This window comes from Megalobrama amblycephala, linkage group LG17 (assembly GCF_018812025.1).
Source record: "Megalobrama amblycephala isolate DHTTF-2021 linkage group LG17, ASM1881202v1, whole genome shotgun sequence".
Taxonomy (NCBI): domain Eukaryota; kingdom Metazoa; phylum Chordata; class Actinopteri; order Cypriniformes; family Xenocyprididae; genus Megalobrama; species Megalobrama amblycephala.
This window is the reverse complement of record NC_063060.1, coordinates 19,760,823-19,784,190: the sequence shown is the minus strand read 5'-3', so window position 1 is coordinate 19,784,190 and position 23,368 is coordinate 19,760,823. Positions and strand designations below refer to the sequence as shown.

Below are 23,368 nucleotides of genomic sequence, written 5' to 3'. Positions count from 1 at the left end.
TAGCATGTTGATCTGCTAGTCGTGGGTCTTTCATGTGGAGAACCCTCCTCATGCGTTTTCAATTTGCATAATATACATTTAAAAGTTAACGACCAAACATATCAGTTCACAATGCTGTTGCAGATTAAATATAATGTGGATAACAAATAAATATTTTTTGTCTGGTTAGATACTGATAATTAATCACTCAAGCCCATTTATCTAAACCTCTCTACTTAACCGTCAGACTCGCATATCCATCATGTTTAAAGTTTAACACTGTCTTTGTAGGTCTAATCGAATCCTTGTCCAACGTGCAATATATTGTGGGCAGTATTAGCCATTAGAGTGTTCGCTCATACTATTTATGATGTATAGTATGCGAATTGGGATGCAGCATAAGTCACATTTTTGTCATGCTGCATAATGGTTAAACTGATAATAACTTAATAAGTATCAATAATAATAAATCAAAATTATTCTCATTCTCAAATAAAAACAAATTATAAGTTGTCGTTTGAGAATTTTTAATTTTTTTTTTAATTTTTTTTTTTTTTACATTTCATCAGAATTATGGCACTTTCACCTAAGTACAAATTGAGAATGTCAACTCATACATCAAAGATTAAGTAAAATGCTGGGTAGAAAATGTATTCAGAAAAGCTTTGGGGATTTAAACTCTTGACATTTGGAAACCGCAAACATGAACACTCGTGGAGGCTTGTAAAGCAGTATTTTGTCTTTTTTTCTGACAAAAATAAAGCTTTTTGTTTGTAAGTTTTTGTTTGTAATTACATTTTAGTCTCCTCTTTTTTCGTCAACAATATTGCATGTTGATATAGTCACAGTTATTGTTTAATGACCCTTGGTGTCATCTCGTCATTGTCTTCTCTTGGTCATGGGACAAAAGCTCGATGACTAACATTTTTTGGCAGTTTTCGTTAATGAAATTTACAACTAGGTTGTGATGTTGATACTTGAGTGAAATGTTTATCTATTTTGTTAAAATCTCCATCACAAGTGACACTATCACAAACTAATGACTGTAGCACATTTTTGGCAGGAACGTTGTTTGTTGCACTCAGAAACTGAGATCAACAAAGATTAGCTTTCAGACACTTGTGGTCCCACCTTTCCCTTCAAGTGTTCCAAGACTCCATGTGAACATCCTGTTTCAGGGCTGATCTCTGTGTCATTGTAGCAGCTGTGTTCTCTAGAGGAGGCTTGTGGGAGAGATGGGCCTCTAATGACCTGATGAGGGGTCAGATGTCGTGTGAACTGAGCCGGAGGCTGTAGTGATAGTGTGTGTTGCACACCAAAGGGTTCTTTCCACATGGGACTTGAGTGGGAACATCTTTCCTGTGGCCATCTGTGCTGATCAAACACTGCTCCTTTACACTATACACTGCGTTCCAAATTATTATGCAAGAGACAAATCAGTAAGATTTCTGTACAATAAACATTCAGATTTTAGTTTTTCTAAGAAAATGTTTGTTCGTTTATTTATCCATGTCTTTTTAGATAACTGGAATCAATCTCAGACAAAATAATTTGCCAGATCTATGGAAACCCTACTTAGAGGTTGTTCCACATTATTAAGCAAGTCACAGTTCTCATGCAATATGGGGAGGAAGAAAGATCTTATTGAAGATGAAAAGCATGAAATGGTGCAATGTTGTGCAAAAGGCATGAAAACAACTAATATTGTGTGAAACTGAATGGAGATTATCGAATTATCATAAGATTTGTGAGTGATTTAGAGCACAGCAGAACTCGGTCAGATAAAGGCTTATTGAGGAAAGTTCCTGTTAAAAAAATTAATTGCATTAAAAAGGCAGCTATAAAAAAGCCAGTGTTGAGCAGCAAACAGGTATTTGAAGCTGCTGGTGTCTCTGGAGTCTCAAGAAGCTCTCCATGCTGGCTGGCAGTTGTGTGTAAAGATGCATTTCAGCCACTCCAAACAAAACCTCACAAAGAGAAACATTTACAGTGGGTTTAGAAATACATGAAGACTCATTTTTAAATAGTTTTATTCACTGACTAATGCCGTACTACAATGCATGGTCTAAATGGATGGATTTCTGGATGGTTGGTGAATGGCCACCACATTCCAACAAGACTGCGACGTCAGCAAGGAGCTGGTGGGTGATGATTTGGGCTGGAATACTCGGAAGTGAAATGGAGGGTATTAAAATGACTTTTGCAAGATATGTGGAGTTCATAACTGGCCATTTTCAGCTATGGTATAAAAAGGAGGATAGTGCATAGTACAATGCACTATTGTACAATGCACTATGCTCTATCCCATGCTGCAAAAAACACCACAGCAATAAAACTGTTTGAAAATGTATTTCTAAACCCACTGTAAATGTTTCTCTTTGTTAGGTTTGGTTAGTGGTGTCTAAAATGCATCTTTACACACAACTGCCAGCCTGCATGGTGAGGTTCTCAAGACTCCAGAGACACCAGCAGCTTCAAATACCTGTTTGCTGCTCAACACTGGCTTTTTTTATAGCTGCCCTTTTAATACAATACATTTTTTTGACAGGAACTTTCCTCAATAAGCCTTTATCTGACCGAGTTCTGCTGTGCTCTAAATCACTCACAAATCATAAGTGTGTCATGTGTCATCATAAGCCACAGGGTTTAATTTGGATTTGTCTAAGCAAGTTTTATTTACTCTTATAAAAGAAGTTCCCATTGACCCACATTATATGGCTGATAGACGGCAACGGTTGGAGTTAAAAATTATCATTTGTGTTCTACTGAAGGTAAGCAGATAAACATCAATTTTTCATTTTTGGGTGAACTATCCCTTTAACATGAACTCGTGAAGCAATGCAGATGTGTTTAGTCATAATTTAGGCACTCTCAATAATGCCAGATGTTACATGATTTCTTTCCAAAAGATGGAACTTGCACCAGAGTTTAAGCAGGTACACAGGGAGTAATGTTCCTCTGTGATTGTTTTAACTTCATTGATTACCAGCAACATTGTAGACTCAGGTCTCAGAGGCGGTCATTAGCGTTTTTGTAGGATTATTATGTGTACAGGCTAGCAACATTCCAGCTGCTGTGAGCTCTCCCCAGCAAAGACAGATGTGTTGGCCCTCAAAGACACCTATGATGAAATTGTGTTCATTTTCATTCTGAGCTGTTCTTTCAACATGTCCCCCTCAGCTCAATGTAGCAGTGAAGTGTCTGAAGACAGACGTGCTCAACCAGCCAGATGCTCTGGACGACTTCATCTGTGAGGTCAATGCCATGCACTCTCTCGACCACCAGAACCTCATCCGTCTCTACGGAGTTGTCCTCACGCACCCCATGAAGATGGTGAGTGAGTGTGCATGTTCACATCTAAATCAAATTGGTGGCAAAGACAGGGTGCTAAAGTATCAAGGTCTTGAGAAGGGAGGGGTGGGCTAAAATAAGGCCTGACATTTGCATGCTCTCTCAGACTCATTATTTGCTGACACTGACTTCTGGATTTATTCCTGATTGGCAGTGTTCATTGTCTCGGTTGGCAGTATGCTTCTTGTCAGATCACTTTTCAGTCGTTATAAGCTATGAAATTAAACTTAATATTGCCCCCTCTTCTCCCCCTGCCTCTCTTCCCTGAATGACCCACTTAATCACCTTTCTTTCTCTAAGGTGACTGAGCTTGCACCTCTCGGTTCCATGCTGGATCGTTTGCGAAAGACCATGGGCCATTTCCTCATTTCCACCTTGTGTCAGTACACCATCCAGATATCCAATGGCATGGCTTACCTAGAGTCCAAACGCTTCATCCACAGAGACCTGGCCGCCAGAAACATCCTGCTGGCTTCCAGTGAGCAGATCAAAATCGGAGACTTTGGACTGATGAGGGCACTGCCTAAGAACGATGACCATTACGTCATGCAAGAGCATCGCAAAGTCCCTTTCGCCTGGTGAGAGAGAGGGTTGGAAAGCTGGATATATTTACAAAGAAAGAGTTTGTGTTTGCATGTGGTTTGATTCGATCAAGAGGGGATACGGAGAGCTTTAAATTATTTGGTTGATTTTGTTTATATGCAGTGACAGGCCAGAGCTCAGGATTCAGATTGAATTTAAATGAGATCATTGTTTGTGGCTCTTGTTTTGATTAAATGAACTGTGCATGATTCTTATTTCATTTATCCCCTTGGTGGGCTGTTCATTTACGGGCATTTTATTCTACTGACCTAATGTCTATACATTACATTTTTCACATAGGTGTGCCCCAGAGAGCCTGAAGACGCGCACATTTTCTCATGCCACAGACACATGGATGTTTGGTGTGACACTGTGGGAAATGTTTACCTACGGTCAGGAGCCCTGGCTGGGCCTAAATGGTAGTCAGGTACCCTCACCTCATACAATCTGTTCTTTGAATTAGTCATAAACACATGCCTAATAAATGACCAGCTTTTGTACAGATATGTATCAGTAACCCCAAATAGGGCTGCTCGATTATAATCGTAATCGTGAATATTTTGGTCAATATTGTAATCACTATTATTTAATCACATGAAAACCAAAACCTTATATGAGTAATTTGTTTACTGTAGTGATATAAATATCAAGTAAATATTTGCTAGAAATAAGGTTGCTATGACATTTAAATTTTAGATACCAGCAAAATTTCACAATTCTTGATACCAGTTTTGATACCACAGCAGAATACTAGGCCAGTTAATACAAGTAAATAAAAAACAAGTAAACAACAAAAACAAAAAAGCAAAGTATAAATAAAAGGACAGATACAATAGAAAGAAGATATAAATTAAATGTATTCAGCTACCATTCATTCATTTAGTCAAAAGTAGTGAGTGATTTTCTCATGTTCTTTTGGTCTTAGATCAACATTAAAGCCCAAAGTATGCTTTTTTTTTCTTTTTTTTTTTTACATGTACGCTATTTTTACACGTATGCATGCAGTAAAACGTGCAGCCTTTGAAAGTATACTCTATTTGATAGTGTGCGCAAACGCAGGCAGTGGACACATGCGCTATAGAAAGTTTCACCTTTGTCCAGTGTCTGTGCTATTTTTCCCATAAAACTTACGACCAATAAAAAAGTCTTTGTATTCTTTTAATCTAAAGTTGCAGCTATTTCATAATCCCTCACACAAGCGCTTGTCAGTGCGGGTATCTGTTCTCCGTCGGGCATCTGTAGTCTCCTGCGTTTTGTTGTTGTTCTTGTTCTGTCTCTTTAGTTTCGTTTTCTACTGTAAAACTTGGCCCGGGACAGTGTTGCCACCTTGTGGCAACTGATTAATGCAAAACAAATTCAATGAGAATGTGCGGCCTTGCGCATACATAGTATGCATTGTTACAAAAATTGGATGACCCGTGTACTATTCTGGTGGCAAAATTTGCGTCACGCACACTGTACCCTCACATACACGCAAAAAACGAAGTATATTTTGAGCTTAAGGACACAGGCGGCAGCAGGTTTATTAGGCTGCTGTCACATTAAGACCAAATGCATGGATCTAATATACTATCGCACATTCAATTTTTTTGCACAGCTGTTTGTTTTTTAACATTTGCTATGTTAAGTTTTAGCTTTTAAAGAGGAGAGAAAGTGCACCACTGGAAAGAACAGACAGAATGTGGCAGAATTTTTCATCTATCATCTATTTTTTTATTTATTAGTTTTATCCCTATTATTGTATTTTCATAATCATTGGAAGCCAAAATCAAAATGATACTCAATTTAGAGCCTGATATTGGATTTGCTTCTTAATAGTGATCCTGCTATTATTGCATTAATTTACTGGGTCAATCACAAAAAATGTTAAATGTGTGTTTTTGACAGATCCTCCACAAAATAGATAAGGAGGGTGAAAGGCTGCCTAAACCAGAGGATTGTCCTCAGGACATCTATAATGTCATGATGCAGTGTTGGGCTCAAAAACCAGATGACAGGCCCACCTTTATGGCTTTAAGGGAATTTCTAGTGGAAACCATGCCTACGGATATGAGGGCCCTGCAGGACTTTGATGAACCTGACAAGCTTCAAATCCAGATGAATGATGTCATTACCATCATAGAGGGCAGGTGAGCTCTTATACCATAGAATGTATAAAAATGGGATGAATTTAAGAGGCTGAAATATCTAGATTTTTAGTTGTTTTAGCTTATTTTAACGCTTTTGTCTAATTTTAAGTCATTTTAAAATAAGAGGCCCTATTGGAAGTTTGCTGTGAACCATTGGTCTACAACAAAGGATGGGAATTGTAATACATTTAAAGATTCTGGTTAAATAACTGATTCATAAGTGTGTTGATTTACTAATAAGAATCTGCTCATTTGAGTCACTCTTTCAGGAATCAGACTGTACTGGTCACATCAACAGCTGCTGGTTCTAATATTTAAAAATAAACTTGAAATAAATAATAACTGGTTCTCAGTTCCCAACCCTGTCTGCACCTCTTTAATGAAGCAGCCAAATATGAGAGCTGTTCCAGTTCTTTTCTTAAAAATGGTCTCTGTGTGTCATGCAGGGCAGAGAACTACTGGTGGAGAGGTCAGAACAAGCGTACCCTGAAGGTTGGTCAGTTTCCCAGGAACACCGTCACGTCAGTTGCAGGTCTCTCCGCCCATGACATAAGCCGTCCACTGAAGAACAGCTTCATTCACACAGGCCATGGAGACACTAATCCTCACCGCTGCTGGGGCTTTCCTGACAGGATCGATGAGTGAGTCTCTCAAATATTACCTCACATAGCACTTTTTCTCACTGTTGTGGTCTCTGAAATAAGAGTTAATTGGTGTTAGTTTTTTTTTTTTTTTTTTTCTTCTTCTTCCCCAATAGCTTAAAAAAATGCTGTTTTTCAATGTCTATATTTAAAGAGTAGTAGAGCTGGGACAATAAATTGATTCATCTTGATTCGTGGATCAATTGAGATTTTCCGAATGCATCTCGATTCTCTCTTGAATTGATTCTGAGCTAGGTTTTTAACAGCAGATTGCGCTCTAGGCTAGTTTTTAATGGCACACTCAAATGCTCCCGAAGAAAAGAGCGTCCATGCGTGCGTTCGGCTATGTGCTTGCACCTCAGAATGCTTTTATAACGCGAGATTAATGTAAACAGCCCACTGCAAACATCCTTTTAATTCACTTCAACCTTTTGAATGATTATTTTGTGGAAGGCTCAAGTGGTGTGTGTGTAAGGATTTGGAAGCAAGCAGACAGCTGTTTCTAAAGCACACAGCGCCATCTGCTGTTAAAAACCAAGCTCAAAATCGATTCGAGAGAGAAACGCAATACATTCGGAAAATCTCAGAATCGATACAGAATCGTTTCTCAATTCGCGATTCAGTGATTTATTGTCCCAGCCCTAAAGAGTAGCCTTTATTCTTATCCAAGGATGTATATACATTTTGGAGAGCTCATGTATTAAGTGGCTACACAGATACAGTATGGTTATCAGCTTAACATCGGTTGATGAATTGTCCAGACCTATCTATTGGTCTATCTCTAGTTTAAATGTTGGTCTATATCACAGTGACAGTGTTTATTTGTGTAACCTCACAAAACATGTTGATGTTCTGCTAACCTCTCACAGAATCATGGTTCTCTTTTAATTACTGTAGCTGTTCACATAGCCACATCGCATTTGAATGAATGCTACATTAATATAGATCAGTTAGGGTCCTTAAGATGAATGAGGAAATAATACAAATTTTTAGTGAGTGTGAATGTAAACTTGCAAGTTGCAAAGATGAAACCTTGCAGGTCACACACTGGATAACAGATGCCTCTGTCATGGCCAATAAGTAAAGTGACACATTCACTCAGATGGAGCCACGGCCCAAGTCTTTGCACATGATGACAGCATATAAGCACAAGGTGGCAGTAGAACACAGTACACTGTCTCTACCATAAACTTGGTTGTATCAACTGATATCACAGCTGTAAATACCACCATAAAACATCCATTGAAATATAAGTGTGGTTGTTAAAATCTGAAATGTCTTTTTACAACTTTGGTTATACAGGGTCATTAAATCTTCTATGGGCAGGGTTCCAGAGCCTGCTTTTCTTGTGAACTTAGATTTAAGAAATGGTCTCGTATATACACTGATGGGCTGCTAAGTGCTTCTGCCATTCTCTTGCTTTTGCAGTCTTTATCTCGGGAATCCCATGGATCCTCCAGATGTGCTAGGGCTGGATTTCAACTCTGCCAGACCAACTCAACTCCCTGGACGTGCTAAGAGTAAGCAAATGACTTTCAATTAGAAAAGTTGAAATATTAATAAACAGGTTTCTCACAGTCATATAAAACATGGAAATGTCAGACATTTTAAAAATTTTCCAGGCCTAAATTGAACATTAGTAACATCTTAAATCATAAAAAATTAATAATCTATAAATAATGAAGTGATGCATTAAATTGATCAAAAGTGACAGTAAAGATTTTTGCATAAAAAAATTATTTTGAACTTTGTTCATCAGAGTCTTATAAAAAAAATAAAATAAAATAAAAATGCCTTGCTCAAGGGCACCTCAGTGTTTCCTGCTGGTATTGAGAATCGAACCCTCAACCTTTGGGTTACTAGTCTGACTCTCTATACATTAGGCCATGACTAAATACAAAAAAAGTATTGTTTCCCACAAAATATTAGGTAGCACAACTTTTTTCAACACTGATAATGTGACACTGAAGACTGGAGTAGTGACTGCTGAAAATTCAGCCTTGCTGACACCAAAAGACTGAATGAGCCAGAAAGAATGACTGCAGTGCTTCCCACACATAGACTTTACTTGGGCGGGCCGCCCACGTATAATAACGACCGCCCAAGTATATTTGGAGACACATTTTTGCTTTTATTATTTTTATCCTCTTATACTTTTATATCCGCGCAAGATAATGAAACCATCCGCGATCGATAGACTAGTCGTTTCATACCTGCTCGTTACGTGTGCGTCAGAACTGTTTACTCCCGCTGACATTCCCACAGACGCTGCATTTTGCAAAGTCACAAGGCGGCGCTGTTGCGCGTTCTACAAGCTCGCGCAACAGCGCTTCAGTCTGCTTCAAAGTGATTCTCAATCAATGAAAAGCGCAGATTTATGCCAAACGATTGCTAATGAACTCAAGTTAATGAATTATTACAAAGTCTACTTTATGGCCTTTATATAAAATGTTTTAGACGATTGTAAGAATCTGAAAGATCAGCCTGCAATAGTACAGACATTTCAAAATAAGAGTACCTGTGTATTTCAGGCTTGTTTATAATTAAAAGTCACACGCTAAGTTTTTTCTTTTTCTTTTGGGCATTAATAGGTATTTTGGTTACACAATAAATTGTATTTAATTTGATTTCCATTTAATTCATTGTAAATTATTCTAGTCTCTCCCACAGGAAGAAAAGACTAAGAAAATTATTTGACACACATTATTCATTTTATAAATTTTACTAGTAAAATCTGTGTCCCATTCACTGAGAGAGACACTATATGACAGCAAGGAGAACATAGGAAAAGGTGAACCATTTAAATGCTGTAATTTTGCATAATTTACAATGCATAATAATGCATAATATTAGTATGTAATTTTTGTAATATGCTATGTAATTAAAATTTAATTTCAATAAATAAAAATACTGTTAAAAATCACACATTATTTGTTTGTCACATGTAGAAAACCATTTTTGTGCCGTGGGTAATAGGAGGATTTTTCGCCCGGCTACCACCGCAAGTATATTTCAAACCTGTGGGAAGCACTGGACTGATAGTCCTATGTGTGGAGGACCAAATTACTCAAAATGAAATGATGAATTCAATAAAACAAAAATTAAATGTACCAGTTGTAGGGAAAACACCCTAGGAAGTAAAATTAGCTCAAATTAAATAATTTATTAGGGAATTATAAAGAGTTGTAAGTTTACGAGTCGTCCAGCGTTCATTTGCTCGAGCCGTAATAAGCTCTTCTAGCGGATATAAATATCCAACAGTCGTGAAAACACTGATTAAAGCACGGTAAGATCTCAGTTTAAGACATTAAATTACAGAAGCACATAATACAAGACACTTTCTTTTAAAAATCTACAAGAGATTTTATTTATTCTAACACAAACTAATCTAACACAAACACACGCACACACACACATACATTCATACGCGTTGCAGTAAGAAGGAAATGAGAGAGAAAGAGTTTTGAGAGAGAGAGTGGGATATGATTAACAGAATTCCTATCAATGCATTTCAAAGACCCGAACAAACCATGAATCATTAATTTAAATGCACCAGTTCAGTTTTCATCTGGAGGTACTTGCTTGCGTTGACTTTAAATGTGAATTTCCCTCGTCGTGCAGAGAAGGGTTTCCCCAAGTCGATGATTTATCCAGGGTCAGGTCCGTGTGGAACAATGAAAGGAAGTCTCTTTGTCGCTGGAGTTGAAGCGGCAAAAGTCGTTGGTTGAACTTTGCGGCGAAACTTAGGACACAAGACTTTCAGCGGTAAAGAAAAATTAAGTAAAAGAAAAGAAAAGTGAGTGAAGGTTGGATGGCTTGAATGAGCGGCTTGTCTGTTCTTCTTGTTACTCCATTGTTCTTGGTACTTGTCTTGACTTCTTTTTTTTAGAACTAACCAACTGGTTCACTAACTTGCAATATAACAATTTAAACTTAGTTGTTTGTCACACCTCTGAGGAGTTTTGGCCAATCAGATATTGTCCTGTTTCAAAAGGGCTTTTCTCTGCCCCCAATAAAACATAGGTGTTACATCCTGTTTCTGCTTCAGCAGAGAATGCCATTTTAACATAATTTCTATTAAATGGAATACTATACATTTTAAACAGATTTCATTCAAGTCAGGATATAGGAAAGGGGGAAAGAATCAAATTAAGTCCAAATAAGGCATACTTTCAGTCAGTCAAGAGTTAACACATTTACATGAATTGTGAGTGTTCTTAAGCATAACTGTTTACAGGTAGTACTTGTGGACACATAATGCAAAATGTATGTAGTTAAAAGATGTTTGATAAGTCCATTAAAATTGTTGGAACAATTTTGATGCAGTTTTATTTGTAGAACAGTCTCTTTGGCTTTTCTGTGAAGTAAGGAAACAAAAGGGTCTGCATTGTCTCTCTGTTTCTTTGCTCTGGTGATCAAAGAATCTTCATCTTCTTGGGTGACCCTTTGGTTTGTCACTTCTCCTGCTATCAGGAAGCATAGGGTGTTGTAAAAATAATCAGCCTTGGTTCTCTCTGTAGACGAGCTGGAGCCGGAACCTTGATTCTGAATTAGAAATATGTTTTGAAAGAATCATCTGAATGATTCATTTGTCTGGTTTGTCCACAGTTCCTACACAGTTTTTTCTGAAATAATTCAATAATTAAATAATTAATATAATAATTAATTTGTTTTGTAGAATTCCATAAAACACATTTATTTTAAAAATTTTAACAATATCCTCTTTCACACACTATTATTGTTTAAATATCATTTTTTTTCATAATTAAATGTACTTTTTCAAAAAGCTGTTTTTCATAATAATATGCTGAATTTACGAATGACCCCTTCATGAATCATGTATGTCCAAAGCACGATTTTCCCAAAGATTCTTTTCATAATAATAGAGGACAATTCACAAATGCCAATCAACAGAAAGTGGGCGGTTTTTGGTGCTAATTGGTTGAAAGTTGAAGTGTGGACAGACATGACAAATTAATCTTCCTGTGGTTGGTGACATTAGTCACGGAACGCTTCTCACTCATATAGTTTTTTTTCTCATTAAAATTAAAGATATTCATCAAATGATTGTATGTCAAGAGCAGGGACACTTTTGTGTTCATTTTGTTCACCGGAAAGAATAGACCCTCTGCAACGGCATTAGATTGATGATAGATTGACACGCGTGCTCGTCCACGTGAAGACTGTGCACCAGTCAAAATAGAACGTTCTGCCACTAAAAACAGTGGCAACAAGCACTGTGCATGATTTCAAAAACAACACATTCATGTTTTTTGTTTTGTTTTTTACACATTAATGTCAACTGGATATGTTTCAATTGCATTAGGTATATCCGTACAGCAAGATTTAAAAAAAAAAAAAGTGGTAGGGACTATCGACCCTGGCAAAATGTGGTGGAGACATCACATGTCCCACCCGCAAATTACACCTGTTACATAACTACTCATATACAAGAACTCTGTGTTCAGTCACTTGTAAAGTGTTCCATATGTAGTCATCAATTTCTAGATCCTCTGATGCACTTATTGCTACTAGCACATCCTTTGTCTTCTAATCCAGATAACAGAGCATCACCAAACAAAACATTTCCTCCTACTCCATCTGCAAATAAAAGCAGTGCGTTTTTAATTTGATCAAGTATGATCAAGTCTTACAGCCATATTTGTTTCAAATCTTTCAGTTCACCTTGCCAGACCTAAGTAATTCATCTGAAAGGATTAGCCAATTAACGCCAAGCACCGCCCACTGTCTGTTGAGTGGCATTTGTGAAATGTCCTCTATTATGAAAAAAATCTTTGGGAAAATCGTGTTTTGGAAATACATTATTCGTCAAATAGGCCTAATTCGTAAATGCAGCATATTATGAAACAACTTTTTGAAAAAGAACATTTAATTATGAAAAGAATTTATATTTAAACACAATAATAGTGTGTGAAAGAGGATATTGTGTAATATATTAAACTATAAATGCTTACAAAATAATTAAATAAATTATTTCAGAATAAACTGATACATGTAATTGTTGTTTTATTGAATTCGTTATTTAATTTAGTTATTTCATTTTGAGTAATTTGGTCCTCCATACCTATGACCTACAAAATCTGTGGGTCAGTACATCACTGTAGTTCATAATCAAAATAAATGCCTTTAAATGACTCTACTGTAAAACGGGTGCAATATTATTTTTTCAGATGCAGCCAGCCCTGATTAACACTCAAACTGATGAATAGAAATAATAGTGATAAACAGAAAGCAATAAGCCAGCCGAGCTGTTGTCCATCCATCATGAAATTTGTAAATGCTGTCATGAGCTAAACCCCAGAACATAAAAAGCACATGAACAGTGCTCTGAATGATTTATTGGTGTATCAGTTTGACTCGAATTATTAAAATAAAAATAAAAAACCCTATCTAGCAATCATAAATGACTAGAAAGAAATATGTTGGTTAAAAAGGAATCCTTGTAATCCAAACCCCTACTTAAAAATATTAACTCTAAAAAAAAAAAAAAAAAAAAAAAAAAATGTTAACAGTTAACAGCTTCTTTTAATGCAGGTCTTCATGCTTTGGGCTCTCTCACTTTTGTTATGTTTTATTCTTTTTCTTTTTCCTACCTGCTGAATTTCTTTGCATATGCTTTCTGTCTTTCACTTGCTTGCTTGCTCTACAGAGGAGCCTCCCCCTCGGCCCCCTCAGCCATCTTTGCTGGTTAAGAGTAAGTGTGGACCATCAGTTCAGTTTAAGCACTGCTCATGCCCCCTCTGTTCACTGCTAGCACCCCTCCTCAAAGGTACAGAACATCTGTATTGTATGCCTTTTTTCCCTCCCACTGCTTCTATCCCAATTGCTCCAGCTCTTTATGTCTTATGTTTGTTGTGTATTTGCTGTGGTTTCATGTGCTGATGTGACTGATCCCATAATACCCATTTTTCACCAAAATAATGCTGGTTAAGGAGCTGGTGCTTAACAGAGGATCTGCAAATCTCTCTCGACATGATTGAAATTGGAATCGAGAATTATGAAATTTTACTGTTTGAAAAGTAAAATTAGAAATTATGAATGAATGAAATAAAAAATAAAATAGAAAAATAATGAAACTCTTATATGTTATTAGTGTTACTTTTTTTGTGGTGAAAATGTTTGAAATTTTCAGTGAAATTTTTGACAGGGCACTTAAACATTTGAACCACTGTTCTGAACATGCCGGTAAAAAAAATCTTTAGCATTGAGCCCTGCCCCTGTTTTATAAGTCCTCCTAACTGATTTAAGAGCACATTTGGTCTCATTTCGGAACTGATTTTTCAAGCACATAACTGCCATTTTCTGTATGTAGAAGCCAAAGACGTATGTGTGTTAGCATTCACATTCAACAAGACCATGTTACACTGCAAAATCTAGACCCTTGGAAGAATTGTTTAGTGCTGGCTCCCACTCAAATATTGGTGAAAAAGGGGTATGAGATGTGTTGGTGTTGATTAGTTTCTCGGAAGGAATGTGAGAGATACTGTACCTTCGTGACTGTTCTCATGTATGCTCAGTATTTTTCTCTATAACTCTGTTTTACATTTCCTCTGTCATTAAATTACATGTCAAGCTCAACAGATCATATAGACATTTGTTTGTATGTGTTTTTGTTATGTGACCAGAACCCTGCTATGATGCTGTTGCTGAGGATGAGGACCAAACTTCATCAGGTCTTCGGCGACTCTCTTTGAAGAAGAAGGGCCTTAAGCTCAAACCAGCCGCCTGGGTCTCTGCTACCAAATTAGGTGATCGTTCCACATATGGTGTGCGGACTCCAGGAGGTAGCACTCCCACAGAAGTCTCTCTCATAGACTTTGGGGAAGAGTTTCCATCGGCCTCACCTTCACCCTCTCCTGTGATGGAAATCCAGATCCCAACCCTTGCTAAACTGGCACTTGAAGCAGAGAACATTTTGGACAAAACTCCTCCTCAGAGCCCCTCGCGCTCTCTACCCCGCCCCCTTCACCCTACCCCAGTGGTGGACTGGGACGCCCGGCCCCTTCCTCCACCCCCAGCCTATGATGATGTAGCACAAGATGAGGATGACTTTGAAGTGAGCTCTATCAACAGTGTGGAACGAGGAGCAGATGAACCATGCTCTCCAAGTACACCCTGCACTCCTACAGGAGAGTGCAAACCTCATGTAGAAGACAATTTATTTTTGCCCTGCAGGCAGAGTAATGCCTGCACCTTCTCACAGTCTGCTGAGATCTTCCAAGAGCTGCAGCAGGAGTGTATGAGGCACCTCAATGTACCCGTGAGCTCTACCAGCCCTGTTCTGGAGCCACACCGCCAGATTGTCCTAACATTTTCTGAAGACAAACCCCAGATACCACCACGCATCCCCATACCACCCCGTCCAGTCAAACGTGCAGGTGGCGATTATGCCCGCTGGTCTGGTGAGCTGTCCCCAGTCTCAGGAATTGAGGATAAGGAGCGTCCACCTCAGATTCCCCCACGAGACCCCCTCTCTCAGCCAGGCTCACGCACACCAAGTCCACATGTGGGCTCCCCTCAGACTCGCAGCAGCCTTTGCTCAGCCTCTTCCATCTACGGCCCATCCTACCTCTCCACCTCACCTGCTAAACTCATGCCAACCACTCAGAGCTTTGCCTCCGATCCCAAATATGCTGCTCCCAAAGTCATCCAGGCACAGGGCAAAGATAAGGAGCAAGCCAAAGGGCCCTGCATTCTGCCAATTGTACGTGACGGCAAGAAGGTCAGCAACACGCACTACTACCTCCTGCCTGAGAGGCCTCCGTATCTGGACCGATATGATAAGTTCTTCAAAGAGGCTGAGAGCGGTGAGGAAAAGAAGCAGATAAACACAGCCACTGTTAAGCCCATGGTTCATCAACAAGGGGAGCTCAAGTCCAATTTCTCCTCCAATAACAACAGCAGTCTGACGGGCTCTGGATTTAGAGGTGGGCTGAAGAACTCTCTCAGCCTGTGCCGAGTAAGCTCTGATGGCTCATTTAACAGGGCTGACAGCACCAACAACCACGACAGAGTTCGACTGGTGAGAGATTTGGAGATTTATATTAAACAGATAATTTTTATTACTGGTGGTTTATCTTTCAGAACTTTCAGAAAAGGTTATGTGCTTCCAACATAAGCAGTCATGTTCTTTTTGTCAGAATAGTGATTCATGAGTGACTTGGGCTGTCTATGTGGGGTCGTAATTAAGGGAACCCTAGTGAGTTTTCTACATGGATAACTTCATTAAGGCAAAAAACTCCCTATCATGAAGGCTTACTTAGTTGTTTAGGCCAAAATCTAAGGTATCATTTTGGGTGAAGACAATCCTACAATGTATAGCAGAGAGCTACTTGAGAAAATGTATCCAAGACAGCAGAAGAAAATGGCAGTTATATCTAGGAAGAGTTATATGTAGGAAGAGCCTGTATGCATTCAATCTAGATACGTGCAGATTCTAACTCGCATCAAAAACGAAATGCACTGTCTTTACTCTCCAAATCACTCTACCGGTGGTCAAACTGGTTTCTTTATTTTGTCTGTCCTAACCAGACAATGGTGAGCAGAGTTTGTGTAAATAGGACCCCACTTTATATTTAATTCAATACCCAGTATTGATGTAAGCAAGTTTAATAAAATTAAAATTGTTTTTGTTATGCTATGCATTGTTTTGCATGTTACATCATTAGCCATACTAAATGTAAAATTTTATTGCAGTCAGTTATTCTGGAGTTGAGTCTCTTGTGCTTGTGAGTAGCTGTTTGTTTTAATAGTGTTTAGATAATCCACCAGTCAGCCTGAGAGGAGGCATATGTATAGAGCTGACTTACCGTGACTTTTTTTCAACATCTCTCCTCCACCCCAACTCCCCACTCTCGATTATTCCTATCCCAGCCAGGGACTGGGGGGAGGGGGTTTGCTCTGGGTTTGTGCCGAGCTCAGAACCCTCTCCTCAGACAGCATGCCAAATACGCATATTTTATACTATATCTATATTATTATATGCAAGTGTAAACTCATATTAATCGCAGGCTCACATTAATCTCTCTGATTATTCCAAACCACTCATTTACTGACCATCTAAGGATTTATAGTCATAGATTGGATTTGCCCTGTTTAGGTGCAAGAGGCTGTACATGGAGTAACAATTGAAGAATGTCAGGCGGCTTTACAGAATCACAGCTGGAATGTACAGAAGGCTGTACACTACTTGAAGGTAACAGCCATCACAGCTGTTTTGATTCACTGGCTGGTTAGTTGTAATCAAATTGTAACTGAATTGAAGTAATCAGACAAACAAAAAAAACCACTGGAAATCTCCTTTCTCCTTTGTCTTTGGCACGTTTCTTACACAGAGATTGATGTTCATGTAGAACCTAATGACTTAAATTACTCTTTTCCATTTTTCCCATTTTTTTGGTTCACAGGTAGAGCAGCTCTTCTGTCTAGGGCTAAAGACAAGGGTAGAGTGTCATAAGATTCTAGAGATGTATGACTGGAATCTGGAGTTAGCCAGTACACAACTGTTGGACTCATACGGCTCGGTCAAGCTGAGGTAATCTTTCTCTTTTGTTATTCTGTGCTGCCCCCTACTGGTAATTTAACCTCTCATCTGTAGCATGAGTCTGTAATTTTCCAGAAAACTTATGTCCATAGCACCCAATTCAGGGGTTAATAAAGGCCTTCTGAAGCAAAGCAATGCCTTTTTGGAGGAAAAAAAAAAAAAAAAAAAAAAAAAAATATATATATATATATATATATATATATATATATATATATATATATATATATATATATATATATATATATATATATATATATATATATCAGAGGTTGTGTTAGACTTTAACATTGTCCGACGGACAGGGTCGTAAAAATTCCGTCATAATCTATTACTACCCGTCATTTTAATTTTCATATTTTAATTATAATAACACATTTAATTGGTTTTATTTTTGTTCACAAATAAAATAAATTAAATGTGTTATAGCATTTGAACAAAAATAAAAGCAATTAAATGTGTTATTATAATTAAAATATGAAAATTAAAATGACGGGTAATTCACACGTGAAATTTCTCTGTACTGTACTATAGGCTACAATGGTAGCCATTAAAGAAAACGTAGTTTCATATTTATGTTTAAATAGTCCTAGGTTATATTTTAAATTCATCTATTTGATTATGAAAAGTAAACAGCATGAGTAAGATGCATCATAAGATGCGCAATATATCGGGAGACATGGAGAGGGTCAGACATGATTTTAAACACTTCATTATGTTTTATTTTGTAGAAAGCCTTTCTTTAAAGTGAATTTCGTTTTGTAAAAATTGTATCTTAATTTTAATCAATGTTTCATTAACCAATTGCCTGGATGTAATAAATAAGAAGCAAATATAGCAGACAATATAATCATGACATGGAGGCGCGGGCGCGATCACTGGCGCGTGAACTGGAACGCGTCAGCTAAATGAACCGAAACTCAGCGGCTGCTTGCCTCACAGACATGAGAAATATATCTACAGAAAGCTTTAAATACCTACTTTAAACAAAAACTAATTAATTCAAAACGAAAAGAAATAGGCTACCCTGATTATGTAGACTAAACCGAATGAAGTGCATTCTCTCTCTAGCGCATCATGAGATGATGAGTCAATATCAACTTCATCTTTGCAGCCGACACTGATTCAGAAAACATTACTTTATTAATAAACAATTAAAATGTCTCCTTGCTGTTTTGCGCATTCATGAGACCAATATCGATTCGTAAATCACAATCGATCTCTTGGTAGGCTATATGCTGTTTTCAGTTGATGATTAAACCCTCCCATCCAATAAATCGCAATAGGCTTAACGCTTTGTGTTGCTTTTGATATGGAACAAAAGTCTCAGATTTCAAATTCTGTCCATTTCATTAAGAAATTCAAGCAATAAATACCGTTTTGGCGCTCTTTAATGTGGCGTGATAGAGAGTTATAGCTTCTGGGTACTCGCCTGTGCGTTATCAGTATCAAACGCATAGCAAAAGATTCCTGCCAGTTTTATTTTTGTTCTGGATCCAGTGCTCTGCTGCTACATTGGAGCGCACTCGCCACCAACTGGACAGGGGTGTGAATTACAGTTACAATTTACAGTAGATCACCCTCAGTGTAATCTGTCACCGTGACGGACGGCCTTCAGATTTTTCCGTCATTGATAAAAAAAAAATTCCGTCAATGACGGAAAATTTCCGGTTAACGCGACCTCTGATATGTATATGGCGGGCCCAAGCCCGGTTGCACCGCCTACCCGGTAACTGTGCACAGTGGGCAAGAGGCATTTAAAAGGGGTAAACATAAAAGGATTATGACAAAGTTATTTGAATACACCACATTTAATGCAGCAGCTGGTGCCCATTTGATCACAAACCACAACAACCACATCCATAAGATTTTGATGCAAATTATATACTGTTATTTGCTCAAACTCTACTGTGCTCTGAGAAATCTAATCCAGTCTAATGCGAATGTCTGTGATTTCTGATGTTGTATAATCCTAACACTTCTCTTCATGTGTTTTTAGACCTCCCTGAACTATCGTTTGTGCACCAGTCTTATGCTCCAAAAGCATGCTTTCATTTAATTTCAATATGTGTGGTATAAGATGAAAAAATAAAATTAAAAAAATTAATAAATAAAGCCAAATCACAGAACCTGCAAAGACAATTTTAATATCAGTGTCAGGTAATAGTAAGGTACATGTCTAAATTTTTCTGCTCATGTATGCAAGTTTATTTTAAACAGACAGCCACTTTTATAAAATCAAGTGAAATTTACTTATAATTCAAATTTATTAAAAATCACTATTTATCAATTAATTTAAAGACGTGCGTTGTACATGTTGTTTGCAAACACAGCACATGACTTTCTATAACACCCATGTCAAGAAAACACACACTCTCCTTTGTAAAAACAAAACAAAACAAAGATTTAAGTCTTGTATGTTGTAACTCAAATGACATTTGAAAAGTAGTCCTGTCCAAATAGTGATTATAATATCATGGTTCAATTTCAAATGAGTGTGAAGTTCTCATTTGCAGTTCAATATTTCTATAAGTTCATCAAAAAATGGGTAAACACACACACACCCACAGGTTTGTATTTATGTCTTAGTGAGGACATTGCATAGGGCTTGGGCCCTAAAAATCCATATTTAACAAGTTATGAAGTAAAATATCTAGCTTCCGCCACACCGCCTTCCACATTCAAGTTATGAAGAAAGTGTCTGTCTCATCAGTTACACTTTTTCCGTAAGCTAAATGGGGAAGGTGTAGGACGTAGGGTAAGCTTTTTGAACTGCAACAGTTTTACACATTCATCATACGTTGAATATGGAAGGTGGTCTGGTGGAAGTTAGATATTTTACTTCATAACTTGTTAAATATGGATTTTTTTTTTTTTTTTTTTTTACATAAATGCATTGCTTCATTTCAGAAGGCCTTTATTAACCCCCCGGAGCCATGTGGATTATGTTTATGATAGATGGATGTGGATGGATGCACTTTCTTCTATACTTCAGCTCATACTCGTGAACCCTGTTCACTGCTATTATAAAGCTTGGATGCGTCAGGATATTTATTAATATTTCTCAGATTGTGTTCAACAGAAAGAAGAAAGTCGTATACACCTAGGATGGCTTGAGGGTGAATAAAGATTGAGCTAATTTTCATTTGAAAGTGAACTAATCTTTTAAAAACTTTCATGGAATTGATGTGCCGTTAGTTACAACATTTCAGTGTATTGTACTCAGACTACAGTGAAATCAACGCCTTGAACAAGGATAAGAGACAGATTTGTTTGCTGAGCCTTCAGGCAGTTTTCCTGACACCTGCACAGAGATGTTGCATTAACTCTAAACTAATTTCAGTCAATAACTTTAAACGTTACAATTATGCTTCAGGGAATGCTCATCCTAGTTTTAATCAATTTCAGTACCTATCCTCAATTTCCATCTGTTGTAGACATTTCTGCTTTAAGAAAACATCCAGGGAGGGGGCTGAGTCTACAAAAAAAAAAAAAAAGTCAGTCAGTGTTGAGTGTGGTATTCCAAAGTCAGCACATTTTGTTTTTTGCTGCCTGTAAAAAGAAAAAAAAAAGTTTGTATACCTTCACTACTTAGTTCTGCAGGACTGCATTTCAAGTTGCATTCTTGGCATTTTTTTGTGTAGCTTTCAATTATTTTTATTTTTCAATTTTCCTTTTTCCTATTTTTCCTCTCTCCCATTTTTGATTATATCATATTGAAGTACTGTATTAGCTTTGCTACCCATTTTAAGTTTTTGTCAAAATTTCTATGCATAAAATATTTATTTTCTTTTTTTTGCAGACGATGATGCATTAGAAAAGCCTCATGCTCTAAAAGACTGTTGAGAGCACAGAGGGGACACCGATGGCCAACCATAACTCTATCCTAGCACATTTTACCTCCAGATCTGACTTTGTGTGTGTGTTATACATGCATGCATAAGACAGTGACTGTGTTCCTCCAGAAGTCTCCCTCTAGGGTGCAATACTGAATTCGCAGGTCAAATTTTAAAGAACCCGCTTTTTATTTTCCAGTTGATTGCAACAGATGGAAAACAAGGTGCTGCTTGTCATTTTTCATAATTTTATACGAGAGGTGAATAGACAAACTTATAAAAGCCGTACGTATGTATATATTGTCAGATGTTTTGGTTATATGTGTGCATCTGATTCGAGTTGTTCTTTGTCAGATATTTGTCAGTTTTACATTTGCTTTAATTTAATCTGTTTTTGTGTGGGTCACTTGCAACAGAGTAAGAGTTCTTGAATCCTGACCTATTTCAATTGTTGTATGTACAGTATGTTGAATTGATGTATTATATGTTAAAGCCCTTCATGTTGACAGACTTAAGACCCTCTCTGCCTTTTTTTTTTTTTTTTTTTTTTTTACTTTGTACTTTGCTCATGAATCACTATGAATCACTCATTTTAAGCCAATTGATTTAGCTGGTGTCATCGATGAAGTCATGAAACACTTTTTTTTGTTGATTTGCACAATACTTCCAATCTGAAAGTAAAAGACAAAAGGCTTGAAAATGCATCAGGAGACCTCCTAAGCACAATTAAGTGACTGAACCTTTTCTTAGTCATTTTTTACGAAGCACAACTGTTAACATGTCGGTTTCAGTGTGGTTGACACAACACTAGACTCAATTAGTTTCTCCTATAAAGTTGTACAGTCATGTTATGGCATTTTTGGCATCGTAACACTCAGGTACAAAAGATTTTATGTCTGCAATAAGGTGTTTCAGACTGCTTGCTTACATAAATAGATGTGCTTGAACAGTGACCAACAAATAACAGAAAAACAGCAAATGAGTCCACAGCAATGTTAAAAGTTTAAGAGAGCCCTTTTTCCTGTACCACTGAATGGCATTCTAACTGTGTTGTGTGTTGACTGTAGCACCCTTACTTTGTGAATGCTCAGTGTTGTATGTGTGGGTACCGCATAGATGCTGCTTCCGTGTTCGTGATGGAACGCTGTCCACCGTCTTCTCCTGTGTCCCGGCAATCTGAGAATGGGACTTATAGTATTTGTTACCCTGGTAAATTCTGTGTTGTGCATGATGGAACACCATTCTGCACCCTGCTGCTGATCATCTGAAGATTCAGTCAAGAGTGGAAGCTAGTCTTACATTTATGCTGTTGTAGTTTTAGGAAGACTGAAGTGAGTTGCCTGATAACCCTGTGTTCCCATTTACATGTTCATTAGTTCCATTTTTCACAATAGCTTTACAAACTAGAACCTTTGTATCCTAATTGTGTAAAAAGCATAATGATGCACATTTATAGTATATAATATAAATATATGTATTTTTTATTAAAATGATTATTTTTTATCTTTTTCTGTGGAAGTGTCTTTATATTTTCTTCCTTCCTCTTGAACACTTTTAAAACACTGTGATGCAAAATACTGTGTGAAGGGACAACAGTACTTATACTTTGACAGCCTTATTTTGGATAGTTTTTTCCCTCATATTTTTCACCGACCACCCGGAAATAGAATGTCAATCTGTAGCAAATTAGCTCAAACAGGAAGTAATTATTGATAAGTTATAATTCATTTTAAATATTTAAATCAGCTTATAGGCTGTGCTGTATCCTGAATAAGTCATGGCTGAAGGGCGTTGTTAGGCACAACGCGAAGCGGAGTGCCTGCAACCCCTTCAGCCGTGACTTATTCACAATACAGCATTAGCCTCGAGTACCTTATTGCTTTTATAAAACGGTTAAAGATATTAAAGCCAAAAATATGTATCAATGCAACTTTCATGAAGTAAACTTTCACTAAAGCCTTTCTACCGCCGGAAAAAAATAGTCCCTGACCATAAACGGCAACAGAAGTTAAATTATTATGCCATTAGATGGCAGCAAAGACTGTCTATATGAGTGTGTCAGTCAGTAGTGAAGACTTTTACATTGAAAAGACAATTTGTTGTGAACACGGAACAAGACACAACTGACAAAGTGACTGTCAGTTACGGGAAAATCCCTTAACTGTTAAAAGTACAAGATAATACATCAGACATTTAAACAGATTTTTTATTATGAACATAGGACTGACCTGAAGGAAATGATAAATCTGAATGCAGGTAACAAACTCACTCACTCGATCTCTTTCTCAC

General features: G+C 37.4%; 1 protein-coding gene across 8 annotated transcripts in view; it reads left to right on the top strand.

Moving 5' to 3' along the window:
• The window catches only part of tnk2b (tyrosine kinase, non-receptor, 2b), a 98,306-nt gene extending 75,724 nt beyond the window's left edge, over positions 1–22,582 (top strand). For 4 of the 8 annotated variants that reach the window (XM_048164555.1, XM_048164552.1, XM_048164551.1 and 1 more), the window contains exons 5-15: positions 3,160–3,312; positions 3,631–3,908; positions 4,213–4,339; positions 5,800–6,041; positions 6,488–6,682; positions 8,111–8,202; positions 13,353–13,472; positions 14,329–15,725; positions 16,803–16,898; positions 17,110–17,237; positions 21,046–22,582. In XM_048164555.1, coding sequence (XP_048020512.1) covers positions 3,160–3,312; positions 3,631–3,908; positions 4,213–4,339; positions 5,800–6,041; positions 6,488–6,682; positions 8,111–8,202; positions 13,353–13,472; positions 14,329–15,725; positions 16,803–16,898; positions 17,110–17,237; positions 21,046–21,052 — 2,835 coding nt within the window. In that variant the 3' untranslated portion in view covers positions 21,053–22,582. The remainder of the gene's footprint in view (positions 1–3,159; positions 3,313–3,630; positions 3,909–4,212; positions 4,340–5,799; positions 6,042–6,487; positions 6,683–8,110; positions 8,203–13,352; positions 13,473–14,328; positions 15,726–16,802; positions 16,899–17,109; positions 17,238–21,045) is intronic. The other 4 variants (XM_048164554.1, XM_048164556.1, XM_048164557.1 and 1 more) reach the window with 2 other exon arrangements.
• The last annotated feature ends 786 nt before the right edge of the window (positions 22,583–23,368 follow it).